At 37.6% G+C, this 18,390-nt stretch overlaps 1 protein-coding gene across 3 annotated transcripts in view; it reads right to left on the bottom strand.

Annotated features, from left to right (window-relative positions):
- Positions 1 to 1,046: 1,046 nt before the first annotated feature.
- QSOX2 (quiescin sulfhydryl oxidase 2) overlaps positions 1,047 to 18,390 on the bottom strand; it is a 38,219-nt gene continuing 20,875 nt past the window's right edge. For all 3 annotated transcript variants that reach the window (XM_030535858.1, XM_030535859.1, XM_030535860.1), the window contains exons 8-12: positions 15,583 to 15,712; positions 12,193 to 12,315; positions 10,219 to 10,369; positions 5,039 to 5,227; positions 1,047 to 2,865 (exon numbers count right to left, since the gene is read on the bottom strand). In XM_030535858.1, the coding sequence (XP_030391718.1) occupies positions 2,315 to 2,865; positions 5,039 to 5,227; positions 10,219 to 10,369; positions 12,193 to 12,315; positions 15,583 to 15,712 (1,144 nt within the window). In that variant the 3' untranslated portion in view covers positions 1,047 to 2,314. The remainder of the gene's footprint in view (positions 2,866 to 5,038; positions 5,228 to 10,218; positions 10,370 to 12,192; positions 12,316 to 15,582; positions 15,713 to 18,390) is intronic.

Below are 18,390 nucleotides of genomic sequence, written 5' to 3'. Positions count from 1 at the left end.
CTTTGAATAATCATTTGCCTTCTTTTAAAGTTACACAAAGCTGCAGTTTGACACACAAATCCCTATAATTTCCATTTGTTAATAAAAAAAAATATGTCCTTGCTGAGACGTATGTGCTAAGTTTTAGCTAATTTTTACTGCTAAGTTCTAACTTTACAATATGGCTTGTAGTGGAAACAAGAAGGGGACATTACAGAAGTACACAGAATTAATAAAATGAAGGAATAAATGATTGAATTAGCCTGGAGCTGTTTATTCCCCCTCTCAAAATACAAGAGCAAGGGGACATTCAGTGAAATTGACCGTTAACTTTAACACTGATATAAGGAAATACCCTTTTACACAAAATATTTGATCTGTAGAACTCAATGCCAAAAGAAAACATTGAGGCTAGAGTGTGGCAGGTTTAAAAAAAGATTAGACATTTATATGAATAAGAAGACGACCAAGAGTTACACTAGATAGAATTGTAGACCTCATGCTCCATGCCATAAACCATCCACTGACAGCTGAAATCAGGAAACTTCTACTTTGGGCTGGTAATTTTGTAATTGTTCATTTCATGGCTTCTTATGGCTTCCTCCTTCAGCATTTGGCACCAGCCACAGTCAGAGGCAGGATACTCGACAGATGGACCAGTAGTCTGATCTGGAACGGCAATTTCTATGTTCCAAAAAGCTGCCATGACCCATATTGGAGTAAAAGAGATGAGCACAGTTGCAACTAAATGTCTGTTTAGAACCAGCGGTCACTCCAATGAAATGAATAAGCAGCAGGTGTAAAAACAAATGTAAGGAGATGTATTTCTTCATATAATGCAGTCAACCTATGCAACTTGTTGCCAGGGGATGTTGTGAAGGCCAAAAATATAACTGGGTTAAAAAAAGAAGTTCCTGGAGGATCAGTCCATCAATGGTTATTAGCCAAAATAGTAAGGGACGCAACTCATGCTCTGGGTGTCCCTAAACTTTTGACTGCCAGAAGCTGGGACTGGATGATCACTTGATAACTGCCCTGTTCTGTTCATTCCTTCTGAAGCATCTGGTACCGGCCACTGTCAGAAGACCACGGGACTGACCCTGTATGGCCATTCTTATTTTGTTGTTTTTTAATCCAAACAGTGGCGTGCACTAGCAGAAGGAACATGCATAAGGAGACTGTCTTGAATCACTCATATTTTTGTAGCACCAGAAAACTTCACAATTGTGAGTGAAGAGTCTTACATTGTGGAACCTTTATACTGAAGTTTTTTTGTATGTGTCACAATGTTGTAAGAAATTCACTGTACCCAGAACTGAAATTTGTATTGGCCCATCAAAACCACTCAGGACTTTCACTCTACTTGACCAGGCACAGAGTTTCACTTTACTAGAGTTCATGAGAAGTGGCTTCCAACAGCGTAATTCAACAGCACGGTATTTCCCCTAACTATTCCTTACTTACTCCCCTATTTATCAATTAGCAAATAAAGATGGGTTATTTAATGCTCTGCCTAAATTTGGAATAGAGGGGCAGGCAAAAAGATTCGGCCTGGGTCTGCTCTCACTTACAATGGTGTAACTCCATTGAAGTCAACAGGGTTCTTTTTGAATGGACATTGCCGTACACAAGATCAGAATCAGGCCTCTTGTACACTATTCAGATCATCTAAATACCCCCAACTGCTGAGCCTCCTGGAAGTGCATATTCCCTTGGCTGGAACTCAGGGGAGAGGGAGGAATTGTATTTGGACACTTATGGCTTCCAACTGCAAAAATGTAATGGAGAAAAACATTCATTTTTAAAAAACATAATATATTTGTAAAGTTTATTCAAATACACCATTTCTTTCTCTGAAAAAAATCAAAATTCTTGCTTCTCCAAAGGCAACAACAAGATCTCACACAATGAGCAGCGGGTGGACAGGTAGATTATTTAGTCAACTCGGGATAAAATTAAAAGGCTGTGTCAGAACACACACACTAGTATTCAGTTTCTTTCCAACACCTGGAGTAACTAATTACATAGTGTAGTTCCTCACATTAGAGACCAGTAAATGATGCAAACAGTACGTAATGATATGTTAATGGAAAAGTTCAATCTTTCTCCTTTAGTAAACACTTTATCCAGGTCCATAGCACTGAGTAACTAGACAAATACTGGGATTCCCAGAACACGCTCTACAGCACTAAGTGAGAACACTGGTGAAATGAGTTGGGAGCAGGGGAGGAGGGTTTTGAAACAATACTGTGTATAAAATCCCTGATCATAAATATTAAAGCTGCGTCTGGTACTGATCAGCCACTTACAATGAAAATGTTATTTCTGGTAAGTTCTACACACCCAGACGATAATACCTCACCTTCCACCGTTTGGACCTCATTCGGAAAAAAAAGTACATTATCATTAAAAATAAGGATGATGCTACATAAAGTACAACACACAGACTCATGTCTATGCTAGAAAATCCAATCCCTAAGAAAGACACAGATGGCTTGGTCTCTTTATGGATAACTGATTCGATTGCATTTTTACCTCTATCTCTGACAGGTCCGTTATTTGCTATTAATTTATCTAAGACCTGAGATTTTGAATCCAACATATTTTGTTGATCCAGGATCTTGTTGTCTTTGTTTCCACTTGTTTTCTTGGGTAAATTTGTGTCTTTTCTTTCTCTCACATCCCCAACTTCTATTTCATTAGTGTTAACCTGGCCTTCCGTGTATTTATATAGAATATTTTCATTGTGATAGTGATGCTTCAAGAATTGTAGCACTTGGGCCTCATTCCAGCTGTGTAATCCTTTAATTTCATCATGGCACTCAGGACAGAGATCTGGAGTTGGCCACTGAACTTTAGGAAATTTTGGATCTTCACTCGGATCACCTAAGTAAGGAAAAAGAGAAAATACAAATACTATCCATCTGCTCATCTGAAAGTGAGGAGACTATTTTCCATTTAATGAAAGTAGTAAGCTTAGTTTAAGGGAACAATAAAAGCCACACTTAAAAAGCCACAGTCAACATGTTTATACTAATCTAAGAATGATCAAGAATGAATTTTGAAATGAATACAAAGCCTTCCTTGCTGAAATGTTAATTTTCATATTCTGAGCTACTGCTTTTTTCTTGGAGGACACAAATATTAAATTATGACAGCCTCCCTGTAACAGGAGAGCAGTTCACAAATGCTACAGTTTTAGCAATGATCAAAACCACTCAAATGCATTTCAAGGAGTTAATTTAAGTTATGGCTCAAAATGAACTGCTCTTCTGTGCACAGTACTGTGTAGTCCTGAAGCCTAGTTTTTGGCAAGATGCTCCAAGGCCATTCAAAGTCTTGTAAATATATTTACAAGTTTCTATAGATACTGGCAACAATTCCATCCTTACCCTGCCTATTTCAGAAGTCTGTTTTACTATTATAGCAAACCATTTTCAGTACTTTGATAATGGTTTTTATACATCTAAAAGTTAACAAGCAAACTGAACCATTTTAAATGTATAAGCGTTTCTCTTGGACTGGATTCAATTTTAGTGTTTCAATGTCTCATAGCAGCAGCTGTCATTCTGTCTTAATTGGTATTAGTTGTCTTCCATAGCTAGTATTGGACTTTGTCTGCTCTAGAATAAACTCCTTAAACTTCAGTTAGGTATTTTAAAAGAAAAATTCTTATCTGGCTGAAAAAACTAACAGGGCTACAGTGTCTATACAAGCACCTCTGATTTTGATAATACATTTATTGTTCAAAAATTTCACAGAACTATGCTAATACAAAACAGGAAATAACTATTTGTAGAATTCACTAAGTGGCTTTTAGAGAGAGCCCTACCCGTGGTAAAGTTCCTATAAACCACCACAAACTATAGATGACTCCTAAATTACAGTCCGAAAGAGAAAAGAGATTGTAACAAATTTAGCACATATCATTTGGCATTCTTTGCAATGCATGTTCAAAATCTGTACTAGAAGAAACTTTGACCAATTGTTGCATCACTCAAAGCAGCATCTTAGTGAACTTTCCGAGGAGAAAATATTTTTTTCTAAACTATTATATTCTATCTTGACAATACCTAGCAATCTATTGTGAAGAAAGAGACTCCAATTTTTCCCTTTACCCCTCATACATCGGTAACATGCATCACAGGGAAATTGTATCTAATATGTTGCGTGCTTCTCCTGCTTGGAGGCACAAGACAAAATGTTTGTATTCAAAACAATATTTAAAACTTCACATATCTTGGGAATGCAACTTACCCAGAAAATAAATACCATGTTGTACATTTGAACTGTAAGTAATGTTACATACACTAATCCATAACAGCAGACAGGTACCAAGTGCAAATAGAAACCAATTTTCTTTAGTTTTTTTAGTTACACGACACCAGTACAACACAATGGATTAAATACAACCTAATAGTTTCACAGTGTTTTAGTCCAATTGTTATAACGAAAGCTCTATAGGGAAACAAATCTTGTTTGAAGAATAATTTTAGTTTATTCAGTTACTGATTTATGAATAGTTTAAGCCATTCTACACCAAGGAACAGAATCCTGTTCAATTATGATTATCTTCTCAATTACATTTCTCTAGTGCTTTTTGTATTCCCAGCTAGAACAAAATGAAAATAGGTTTTAATGATGATCTAAAACATTCTGGAAAGAATTGTAATTATTCTAGTTGACAGATAAGTAAGTAGCTAAGCTGCACTGCTCAGTTTCAAACAGGCTTTGAAACGGACGCTGGAAGGACATCTCATCACACAGCAGGTGGAACTTCAGAAAAACTGATGCTCTTGAGAACAATGGCGCCTCCACCACACACATTACTGTATCCTGATCCATTGTGACCTGAAGAGCGGTGTGCCTTCAATGGAAGTTTTACTCACTCTGCAGTTATTTCTGTTGGAATTGGAAATGTGCCCTGTGACCAGTTCCAGTAACTTTTGAACACCCCAAGAAGTCAGACCACTATTTGTTCAAATTACATTGTATAACAGTACTATCATCATAGCCACCAGACCAAAGCTAGCTTTAGTACATGCCAGATCTCCCATACCTGCAAGCCTGTCATTCACTACATTGTGCTTCTCCCACAGCCAGAGAACAGCCTTGTCTAGGGTTTTCACGGAATCCATGGATTCTTTAGCCATCTCTTCAAAATGCTGTGCACAAGCCTTGCACCCAAAAAAGTGCTGAATATACCTCCGCATGATCTGTAGGACCACTTGGGGATTATCCTCAAAACCTGGAAAGAGCAATGTGTCCATGTTAGCAGCACCTGAACAAACACAGCTTCCAACATTTTTTCACCTGCACAAACAAGATACATAGCACACCAAGATAAAAATGAATCATGGGGAGGAAAGAGAAGGAAAAGTTGCCCTCTGTAAAAGCAGCGAAGAATCCTGTGGCACCTTATAGACTAACAGACGTTTTGGAGCATGAGATTTCGTGGGTGAATACCCACTTCGTCAGATGCATCTGATGAAGTGGGTATTCACCCAGGAAAGCTCATGCTCCAAAACGTCTGTTAGTCTATAAGGTGTCACAGGACTCTTTGCTGCTTTTACAGATCCAGACTAACACGGCTACCCCTCTGATAAATTGCCCTCTGTAGGTTCCACACAATGTTGCCAGTATTTCAAATTTAGAATGTTGGTTTTATTTTATAGATGTTCCTTTATGTGGATATCCATCGTACAAGTGAGCTCACACAACAACTGCACTTCAGTGAATCACAACTGAGGTGGACAGTGAACAGTTTTGCATAAATAGTTCTACTGCCTAATAAAACTAGCTATTTACACAAATAAAACAAATTCGTTTTAAACAAATACTAGACAGATACAGAGTGTTAAAGATATCTGAATCTACAAAGGTGAACTGAATGCAGGAAGGATAACATTATATATACACCTCTACCTCCATATAACACTGTCCTCAGGAGCCAAAAATCTTACCGCGTTATATCGAACTTGCTTTGATCCACCAGGGTGCGCAGCCCTGCCCCCCCACCCCCGGAGCACTGCTTTACCGCGTTATATCCGAATTCATGTTATATCGGGGTAGAGGTGTAGTATCAAAAGCTAATCAGTGGTGTTCACTTATTTCCCCTTTCCAAAGATATTTGGCCAATACAGAGAAGAAAGTCAGTTACAAGATCGACGTGCAGCACAGATGGTAAAACACTCTTCTCAGAAGCTCAAGTCACAGAGTAAGATTTGGCACTGTGAAGCCAAGTGTAGTTTCTTTATATAGCAAGTGATATTAAAAAAAAAAAAAAAAAAAAAAAAAAAAAGTATACTCCAAGACCTCTTTCAGTGACTGAATGAACACACAATGTCAATTTAATATTAAATTTGAGCTCAGATACTATAATGCTGGGCGACCTTATTTTAAAAAAACCCAAACAGCAAAACTCCTCAAAACAGGTAGCCACAATCTGCCTCTCACCCTTCATTAATATTTTTTGTAAGTTCAAGGAACACAAATATTGCATTCTCACTATATTTACATAAACACAAAGGCATACATATATGTATATTTAATACAGTGACTTTATTTAAGTAACACTTAAAAAAATAAGAATTTTGGAATGATTTTCTGGTAGAATCAGGACTATTGGTTCATAGTGTTTACACACCCATGCTGAGGGTACATGAGTGATTAGGTAGTGCAGAAAAACTGCGAAGACCTCTGCAAACGAAGAGCCTTATCCTGCCGTTATGACTGCATACAGTGTTTACAAGTAGTCCTTATTCAAATTCCATGGGTCCGTAGTCAGTAAACAGAGCGGTCTTACAGTACTTCTCAAAGATTTAATTGCAGAGTACCGTAGAGATGTCTGACCAGTACTTAACCTCTCTTGTAAAACATACTGTAGTATATTTATTAGTATACTATGAATTATCATAAATAATTAACATAAAAACCTCTGCCAAATGTAGTACATTTTGTGATGGAGCATCCTGGATTGAATTGATTGACTGAATGAGCAACTACTGTAACTGAACAAAAATTCAGCTGTATCTACAATGGGATGAGATACAGTAAGGTTCCACCATAATTGATTACAGCATTTAATTGAATATATATTTCTAAAGGCATATACAACATTTTATTTACATTTACTAATGTTAAATATAATTATATTTGAAGTACTTTAATTTCAAAACAGTTCTGTAGTGCACCTACAACCTCCTGCACTTTTCATTGGAAAAATTATTAGCACAAGCTATTAAAAATATTAAATGTTCACGCACTCCAGAAACACATGCACAAGGGTCTATTCATAAAACACATGTAGGCAACAAAACAGCAGCATTATGCTGTAAACATGAAAGCTCAAACATAAAAAGAAATGATTTGAAACCAAAGAGAAGTAATAAATGGTGAACAATCTCTACTCAGACATTCAATATCTGTGATTGAACAGACATGTATAAATAAAAAAAACAACTGAGATTAAAGCAGATTAAATGTGAGTATTAAAAGAACTGCTAAAAATAATTTCAGAAAGCCAACATGAATTTCAGGCAAAACAAAACTATTACTAAGCAACAGTATTTTAAAGATTGATCTTTTAATTTTTTTAAACAAACGCAGTTTATACTATTCTTCAGGTTACTGGCAAACTCAGCCCCTTTACATAGGAGCAAAGAATCACACACAGATTTAACCAAATGCATTAACTCTTAAAATTCTAAATCCTTGAAATCTCAAGTGTCACAATGTTCATCTTTTGATGGTTTCTTGTGATTTTATTGATTTACAGATTCTTGAGAAAATTTGGATGTTATCAATAAAACAAACATAGGACCTCATCCTGCAAAACCTTACACGTGTAACATTTACTCATGAGAATAGCCCCATCACCTCAATACGGCAGCTCGTACAACTAAGGATTTGCAGGACTGAATTCTTGCAATGATTTTAACTAAGATTCCACTAGATTCCTTTACATCGATCCTGTTGCAGGGTCAGAACACACAGCTCAACATTTTAACAATGTGTCTGCAAATGTACATTGAAGAAAACGATATGTTAGGAAAACAAGAGTAAATTCACCTTAGCTAACAGACTCTACAAGTAACTCGAACTACCAAGAAAATACTGTTGCTTTTAAAAAATAAAAAATCCAAAAAACGCAAAATGGCTCATTTTGTTTGTTTTTCTTTTATCAGCCCAGAGATGGATCTTCTATTAACATCTGCCATGTATCATCATGTAATCCTCCTTTTCTCTTTCCTCCCAAACTACTGCAATTCAGGGTAACCCTAATCTTTAAAGTGGACAAGAATCATAAAACCCTACCTGTGGTGGGAAGGATTAGGGAGTGCATCATGCTTTTTAGTAGATGGGATTTAAACAAGCAATAAGGAGAGGAAAACCTCCCAAGACATAATCCGACAGTCTCAGACTGACCCAATTCTTTCCCCATAAGAAGTGATCATCAGATATCTGCCCCGTTTTAAATTGATAGTTCAGTGTACTGAAGATTTTTCAGGTTCTCAAGTTTACTTTACATTTCTGCCTTCTTTGAAAACACACTTGCAATATTGAAGCAATTTAAGATGCAATTTTACGTAGTTAAATTACAGAGAACAAAAAAAAAATTATACTGCTAAACTACAGCATTTTTGTGGCAAGTGGAATGAGTGAACAAAGAGCACTGGGAGGTGTAAATTATACCGGCTGTCAATGCAGTGCCATCCAACGTGCCTCTCTAGGGTGTGCTCTTCACTAGGCACTGTTGGTATTAACTTCTAAACGGGATTTACCCTGTCTTTTCACAAGTATAAATGTACAAGTACCGCCAGTTAGATGCTGAACTTCCCAATTTATAGATGGAGTCAAGCTCTGACAATTAAACAACCTTAATTGTGTCTGCAGATAATGCTGCACAAACATTTGTGCCTATAATTTCTGAGTTCAACCACAGAGCCTTTTTTTTTTTTGGTAAACTGGCCTGTTACAAACGACAAATGGAAAAAATTAAACCAGTTTCTAACGTTGGCCACGTGGTGACATTCCTCCTAGAATTTTATCTTTCAAGGACATTTCTTGCCTGAAAATTGTTTTTGTGATTCCAATCCACCAATCTGGACACAGGGTTATTCCACACAGGCTTCCTATAGCCTGGCTCTGCCTAAACTAATTGTCCATTTATTTTACAAAGTCTCTCTAAAACAGGTATATCAGCAAAAAGGTACAAACCTCCATATTCTCTATCACTAAATAGTTCCTCCTGACTGATGGAAACCAAAGTGGATTTTTAGCATACAGAGCATTTGGGACCATAAGTAAGGGAAACTGATTGCCCCAATTTTAATTGGGTAGTTTCCAACCTCAGATTATTCTTGCCCTATTCCTGAAAAGATGATTTGAGAGGTGTTCCATAATTTATCCATTTTCTATAACATTTGTAGAACTCTTCCATTACATTGCTTTGACATTATAGTCAGCACGAGTATTTTAAAAATACAACAGAGCAAGAATAAAATACTATCCTGTCAAATACAAAATGATTTACAAAATTTCATTTTAGCATCATTAATTCAGTCTTCTAACCATGATGGAAATAAAATGTACATCTGACCAACAATGTATATAAGCTTCTTAAATATGAATCAATACCAAATTTTCATACCCCCCCTGGGGTTTTAAAAGACAAGTAACTATTTGGTGTGTCTGCTATTAAAGAAGAAATATCACTTCTGGGCACAAACTTTCATGGTTTCATGACCTACAAGATGAAAATGCAATTGAAATAATTATTCAGTCCTATGATTTAGGATATGATGTATCCTAACAAACAGATTTGCAGACCCCTTCCCACCCCACTCCACTGGGAGAAACATCAGTTCAGTGTTTCAAAGACATTCCCACTCATCTGTGTTTCATTTTTTGCCATCTTCGAGGCCATATACCTTACTTAACTGGTCCTGCAGGGGAGAAGAGATGGCCGTTGCTCCTTTCAGAGCCCATCAACACAGTTCTTGAGTCAACCAGAAGGGTTGCAGCAGATATGCCCTGACCCCTACTGGTCTAGAACTGAAAAACTGAGCCTCGGATGTCAATGTCCTCCACGGAGCTGGATTGCATCTTTTATTAAAGCCTGTGATCTCTGAGCAGAGATTTATTCAAATCCAGTATTTGTTATGCTAATTTATGCACAGCTAGATTGCCACATCAAAAGCTCCCCTCCTTTAGTTCTCCTGCATAACTGCTGCTTACCTGTATTGATTAAGGCTTTTGGTCGAACTGCAGCTTGAACAGTTAAGGTGTGGAACAGCTTCCAGAGGGAACAGGTATAACCTCTCAGCTCTGGTCTGCTCCCCTGACAGCCGACCCACTGAACGTGGGTAGTGAGGAATATTCCAGAAATCTGAAAAGAAAATATTCTTTAAAATGTGTCCAGTCTGGGACTAGATTACTTGAAAATGACACTTCCCCATTGAACTTATCACATCTGTTAATTACTCCTGAACATACAAGATAGGTCTGGTATGTGTGCACCTCTTCTTGTTGTGTGTACTTGGTAATTTCAATAAGTCAGTTAAAAGAAACAGACCTTTATGCACGTGTGACTAGTAGAAAAAGGCCTAAGACAAGCAAGCCTATATAGCCAAACAGGTTGATGTTTGGACATTCTTTTAGTTGAGTATTATCTTCCGGTTAAATAGAAGTTATGTCTACACTGACAGTGGTGTGTGGAGTACAGACACTGCCTGAAAAGCTAGCACAGGTATCAACAGCAATGCTGATGATGAACACAGTGTAGATGAGTAGAATAAACGTCCTTAATGCCTGAACCCCCAGGTTCCATGCCTTAGATCGCTCTCTCCATTCCCCCCATGTCTACGCTGTAATTTTTAGTAGTGTAGTTTCCTGCTTCTGCAGCATTTCCCCATCATAGTGCAAGGCTTCAGCCGGTGGTAGGGGGTGGGGCAGGGAAAGGCTTTGGCTGCTCCTCGTGGTATGTGGCTACACACACTGCAGCGACAAGTGTGGACGCAGCCTGCCTTTCACTGTGGTGCACAGCTACACACGCAGTGCCTGTACTCTGCACCCCACTGTCTACACTGACATAACCTTAGTTAATGTATTTTCCCAGCTAGCACCTTTCAAAAAAAAAAAATAAAAACAAATAAAGGCAGTTTAATGAAATGCTCGTTCAGGTCAGAATGGCCCAAACCTGCAAGATGAAGTTCTCAATTCCCACTGAAATGGAAGGGAGCTGAGGGTACCCAGCGCTCCACAGACACTCAGCACATTCCAGGATCAGCCTCCAAATGTATTAGTTAACATTACTGTTAATGACAGTAGATCCTAACTTAAAAAAAAGATGATCCATTTGTGAAAGTGTATTAAGTTGAAGCTATTAAATTCATGTTTAAGGAACTTAGAATTTAAGTAGTCTGGGCTATTCTAATGTATTGTTATTAAATATCTTTTTGTGTAAGCATTAAAGCAGGACATAATACTTTTCTCAAATACTGTAAACTAGTGTGATGGAAAATATTAGGCATCCTAATTTGTAAAGATTCTTTATAAAAATACTAGACAAAAGAATTTTTTTTTTATTCTCATCAACATCTGTTCTAGGTCAGTATATTAATAAGTTTCTGAAAAGTCTTCAGGGTTAATGTAAAATCATGATAGCTAACTTTGCCAGCTTTTAAACTCTGGCGTTCAGGACAATCATAGTGCTGGCAATAACTGGTCCAATTCAAAGTCCTAAAAATCCCATTCATCAGAGGCGAAAGAAATAAAGAGGGAGGTGTGCCTCAACATACAATAAATGTGTGGAATTGATTTGTGCTGAACAGTCTCATCCTGCCCTTCTCTGCCAGAAAGGCAATGTTCATATTTTGTGTGTGCGCGTGTCTTTCTTTTAAAGGATATTGAGCAAACATTTTCATCAGAGACACTGAATTATCTGAGCATGGAAAGGAAAGATCTATAACATCAGTGACTGCACATTCATACACAGAGGACTGTGCTATGCTGCACTGTACTTCATGTCTCTCATTTAAGTTCCTTCATGGGGATTTTTTTCTGGTTAATGAATTCACTTTATTTCCATTTTAACCTTCTTATAACTGCATTATGCTCGAGGGAGGCATCAGTAAGTGGTGTCTTGGATTTATACAGAACCTTATCCTTTACTAATTCTGTATTTTATGTTGGAAACTAGTAACAGCTTACCCGCATTTTGTTGTTGACCAGATCTAGGATAGCATCATAAGGGATTTTGTCTAATGGAAGGCTCACCAGCCACTCTTGCAAGGTTTCTAACAACTTCACCACGGGCTGACGGCCAGGAAATAACTAATGGAAATAAGAAAGTACCCACAGATTTTAAAGCACTCATTACAGTGAGCCCAATTCCTGTTTTAAAATGTTTTTGCTTCTTAAAAGATTTAATTAAACTTGCCATACTAGATTTTTTGTTACATACAATTGGAATTAATCACTTATTATATTTTTCAGTAAATACCCACTTTGCATTAATTTAACATCTGTACACATACTCTGCTCACCACTGAAATGCAGCTGGTATTTTGAAGCAAATGCAAACATAATACAGCAGTTTAAGACAGAATGTGAAGAAAATTGTATCCAAACTGCAGGGAGAATTTAGCTTGGCAGAATACACTTCAAGATAGAATTTTGGCAGGCACTTCCAGAGGACTTTTAATGTTCAGGACCTCGTTTTCACACCTCTCCTGAATGATACCAGCCCCTAATATAAATAAATAATAATAATGCCAGAGTATTGGTTCAATCCTGACTCAAATGGAACAGTGTCACAATGCTTCCTACAAAACCATGGCGATTTCCCATCAAACTTTTGACTCAATCTGACCCTACTTTATTTGAGATGTAATGTCACTTCTAAAATTGGAACTACACCTCTGCCTCAATATAATGCTGTCCTCAGGAGCCAAAAAATCTTGCCACGTTATAGATGAAACTGCGTTATATCGAACTTGCTTTGATCCACTGGAATGCACAGCCCCACCTCCCCAGAGAGCTGCTTTACCACATTATATCCAAATTCGTGTTATATCGGGTCGTGTTATATCGGGGTAGAGGTGTATATTGTAATTTGTAAGTCTTCTTTCACGTTATTACAGTTTGGGGAGTTTTAATTTCCAAAAACTTTTTTCACTTCTCTCTTGGGAACTGACCTTTTTTAAAAAAAACAAAAAAACAAAAACAAAATCAGTTATGGACAATGATGCATAAACTTGTAAATTGCTCTGACTATACTGCATACAGCATCAAAGACCTCAGTCACAAGTAAAGACACAACACTTGGGATGCAAATTTCCCGTCGGTGACACAGATGGAGGACAAGACAAACTGCACCATACTGCTGTCTTTGATGAGTTGTAAAGAGGGTTGCTTCCAATGGCACTTTTCAGTATTATTTATGAGGAATACAGGTCTCAATCCAACTGGTCCAGATCAATTTCAATTTGGGCACATACACTTTGCATACTTAAATGCCTCATGCTGTTTCATCTGCATATGGGAGTCTATACACAACAGCTTAGGAACTGTTAAACAGTTCCAAAAGTAGCAGCATTTCAACAGTAGAGGAAGTTATCCCTATGTCTGCTTATCAGATATGCAGAGAACATTACAATGGGAGATGCTATAGAAATGAAAATTCATTCTGCAGTAACTGTTCAATTGTTTATAAGATATGTCCTGGCAGATAACTGGTTCCTTCCAACTGCTTGATTCATGGTCCAGTGTGTGCTCTCCTCTTCTGGCTATTCTCCCAGCCCAGAGCTCTCTTAATTGGTTTAATGAAAAACTCTTAAGCAGCAACTGTTTTCTTTGCTCTCTGCATAACACCTAGCACAGAGAGCCCTAACCCTTGATTTGGGGTTCCTATAAACTACCGTAATATGAGTAAAATGTACACAACTAAAATACTGATACTGTATATGATAGATATTATCTATGCACTTAAAGTTATAACTCCTTCCAAAAGTAATGCTGACCAGTGGAAACGTCAGGGGAAACAAAGCAGCCTATGGCATGTGACCCCATTTTAGCTGCACTCATAATAGAGGATCTGAGATATGTATCAGTCTTATGGAGGATTCGAAAGAAAGGGCTACCGCAAGCTGCATAAATAGCCAAGAAACTAATCCTACAACAATGAAAATCCCTGAGCAGGAGATAGGAGCACAGACTTTAGTGACTTCGCAGCACTGTAAATGCTTTTATGAGGCTAGTGTACAAAGTCCTAAAATCTAAGTTCACACAGACGTTTTTATTAATTGATCACAAAATATTTAGTTTAAAAAGGAGTTAAGTTCTTAAAAACACAACCTCAAATGCATCTGATATAAACTGTGCATCAATGCAGTATGCTATATTTTCTGAAGTCCTTTGGTGTAAAGACCCATACAGGAAAGAAATCAGAATTGTGAATAAAATGTTAAATATCAGAAGAGAAATGTTTTTTAAAGTGTTAAAAAAAAAAACCAAAAGAAAAAACCCTTCTGCTGCCTAGAAGAGAGCATTCCCCATTTATTCACTAATAGCCAGGAAAATAAATTACATCTGCTGGCCAGGCTCCATCAGGAGGAACAGAGGCTGTTTTAGGGATAATATGATGGACAGATTAGCACTACACTTTCTTAAAGGAAATGAGGCCAGCTAGAGATTTCTGACCTCTGACTGTCAGAGGGGGTAAGAACCTGTCTGACTGATTTTCACATAATGCCAGATACTTGGAAATGTTATATAACTCTTATTGTTCCTCTAAACAGCCATTGATTTGCCTTGTTTACAAACAAATACAATCTGTTAATTCCTTGGTAATGAAATACGGAGAGATACTGCAGCTCATATTTAACTGGAGGTCACTTTTAACGGTTAAAATATTAAAATTTTTCCAAGTCACATTTTCTTCATGTCACACTCACTTTAAAGACGTCTAAACTTTAGGACAAATAAGTCCAAAACAAAGCACCAGCTAAACTCCCATCATCGTCACAGTATCTGAGCACCTCAAACATTGAAGGGTTTATCCTCACAGCACCTATGAGGTGACCCTGTTTAGAGTCTTTGAAATACGGGGTTCATCAGCTATGTTCAAAAATCTTGATTAAAGTCAGCTGTATCGATAGAAGTCCAACCTAATTTTCTAAACACTGTAAGTGGTCACATAGACACAACAATTTTACAGTTAGTTTAAGAAATTCCAAGAATCCAGAGTGAGTGGGGAAGGGGGAGAAATAATCTATGCTCAGTTACAATCATTAACTATCCAGAAGAATCTGACCAACCATCCCAATTTTCACAGGTCTGTCCTGCATGCCTGGGACAATCAGAATCCTTATTTTATTCTGAGCCATGCAATGCAACAAAGAGCATTTTAATCCTTCAGGTTTATCCACACAAGCATAACAGAATTTCTATATCGAAGATACCGTAGAAACCAAAACATGTACATATTTAAGGGCACTCTGAAAGACATTTTCAGAAGCATAAAATATTCTGTCAAATAGCAAATTTTACATTATATTTGTAAGAGTCAAGTGAATGAAATCAAAGATTAGAAGTGTATACCTTGGCAATGACTGTAACAAAATCCTTGAAGGTCTTTAGCTCAGCTCCCTCAAGCGTCTTGTGAGTGGCAAGCTCTACCCTGAGCAGGTAATGCAATCCTGATTCAAGGTCAGCCATGTACAGTTTAGCTCTAAAACACACATATATAAAACGTTAAAAATCGAGGCAGCTTTCTTTCACTCATTTGCTCACCAGTCATTAAGGTAAAACTGATATGTAATAGGCACTATTCAAACCTCATAATCTGCAACTCCACAGCGATTGCAGTATCTCCTATTTCAAGTGCAAGAATATACTGTGCAGTGCGTAGTACAGTGAATGTCAAGTTTAATGGCTTCCATAGTACTCTAATTTTACAACAGCAATTTTATGCCACTAGTTCAGAGACTAGACAAATAAGCACAATTGCATAAAAAGTTATCTTGTGTGTTTGAGTAAGAACTTTCTGCCTCCCAGCCCAATTTCTCCCTCTAGAGAAATCATAACCCTGACATTCTGTCAGCAAGCAAATTGCTGGTGTCATAACTTGTGACTTCTCTACACGGTTAAAAATAAGTAGAGAACAACAGGCTGTGAGGGGAGAAGCTTTCTGTTTAACAAAAGTATCTTTGAGGAACAATGCCAAGGAAACTGACAATAAAAAAAATGAAAATAAACCCATATTAAGAAAGAGGGAATTTAGAAATTCTCCCCAAATGTAGCAGTCCCACTAAAGAGACCTTGTGCACCATAGCATATTTAAGAGTCAGTCAATTACAGAAGATCCCTGATCGCTCTGCCCTCGACTCCGGAACTCCACCGTGGGGAGAGGCGGAAGAGAAGTCAATGGGGGAGTGGAAGCAGTTGACTCACCGCTGTCCTCACAGCCAGGTAAATTGACCTATGATACGCCGACTTCAGCCACACTATTCGCGTAGCTGAAGTTGCGTATCTTAGGTCGACCCCCCACACTCAGTGTAGATATAGCCTTAGAGTTTGTATCCTTCAGTGCTTTTAGATTACAAGCCCAAGTTAGTACCAAACACAGCAGAATAAACAGAACTGGATACAGACCCAACAGCCTAAAGTTTCAAAAAATTCCTGAGGATCCTAATATCTTATAATCCACGATTAAACAGCTGATTTAAGAGAGCCGATAAATCAGAAAACCAGCTTATTTTGACAATAATGGTTGCATAATGATAACAGTACACTTAAAAACACTTGAAAAGCTGCAGTGGAGAACTGGGAAATTTCTGGGTTTTTTTATGAAAAAAATGTGCGACTCAGTTTCCCCTATCCCCTCGTACTGTTCTGCCATGTATGTAGGGGTTAATTTATTTTTTGAGACAAGGGAATGATTGTGTGGAAGTCACCTAAACATGAATGAATTATTAGGAACTAAAATTACTGAGGAATAATTAATGTAAATCCCTAGGCAGGTAAACAAGTCTGGAAAGGCACCACACGAGGAAAATGGACTATCCTGCTTTGAACTGGTTGAAAGAGGTTACCAAACAAAGAACTGCCAAGCCTGCTACAGGGAGGAGGTCACTCTCACTGAACTCAAGAACTGACCTAAGGCTGTGACAGGAAGGACACACCCTGCAGAAAGAATTTGAAATCTACCAGTGTCTCCATGTTGTAGATGGATGATACCTGGTAAGGGAGGCAGGCATATAAGCTGTTTATTGTTTTCAAGATATGTTTTCTCTATAATGCTTTTGGTTCCAAGTAAATATTTTGATTTTATGGAGCTGGCTGGACACTGATTAAACCTGTCATAGCCCCTGAGAGAGAACAAGATGTGAACTAAACTCAGAGCTGCTAAAGTGATCACAGTGAATTGCAGGAGGAATTTTAGCCTAAATCCCCTGTCTGGAAGGGAAGGGATGTTGGCTCCCACCCAAGAAAGGTGATGGCTAACGGCCTGAGTAGCATCCCCTCATGGAGGCCATGAAGAGGTTAGAGATACAGGTATCTCAAGAACTGTGACAGCTGCATTCTGAATGATACAGACTACAGATGTATTCTGAGTGGCCGAGAGTCACCTCTTTAGTTAACAATGTATTCACTTAATAACAGTTATAAAAAGTTTGTTTATTAGTAGGTCTGCTGATTTCTTAAATATAGTTGTCAGTATTAAATCATCAGGCACACAAACAATCCAGCTGGGAGATAATTATATAGTGATCTTATATAAAAAATTGTATTGTACAAGCACCAAGACTGATAGAATCATTCCTGTTAATAAGATACTCATTAGCTACAAAAATCAGTTATCAAAACACAATGTTCTATATAAACTGTCAAAAGAAAACAACAGCCATCTGTCAAAAAAAACTGAAGAGGGCTGACACTAATAGTAACCATAACAAAAAATGAAAATAAGTACAAAATGGAAGCACTCAGTCCTACATCTTTTCCAGCTAAAGATGTTGAAGGATTATCTCACTGCAAAGCTCTTGTATCCTTCTCTCAAACAGTCAGAGGGTGAACATAAACCTAAGTGGATTTGGTCTGATAAACATCTTTTCTGGTGACTTTAGGGTTTTCTAATGTATATGCATTTACCTAACACTTTCCAGTGGTGTCCTGACTCACCACTATACAAACAAATACTGGGTTCGCTGTTTTCTGTAGGTTTGCCAAAAGCTTGTTGTTAAAATTTTTAGTACTGACTATTTTTATTTGGGATATTGATTTACAAGCTAAAGTTTTCCAATGAAAAATAAACTAGTGAACCCTACATTTCAGATACTGGTTTGAACCTCAATCCTGCTCACACTGACACCAATGGGAGCAGAACTGAGCCCTGGATTTTTTAAG

Source organism: Gopherus evgoodei, chromosome 16 (genome assembly GCF_007399415.2).
Source record: "Gopherus evgoodei ecotype Sinaloan lineage chromosome 16, rGopEvg1_v1.p, whole genome shotgun sequence".
NCBI lineage: Eukaryota > Metazoa > Chordata > Testudines > Testudinidae > Gopherus > Gopherus evgoodei.
Note: the sequence above shows the minus strand (reverse complement) of the source record. Positions and strands in the feature narration are given on the sequence as shown.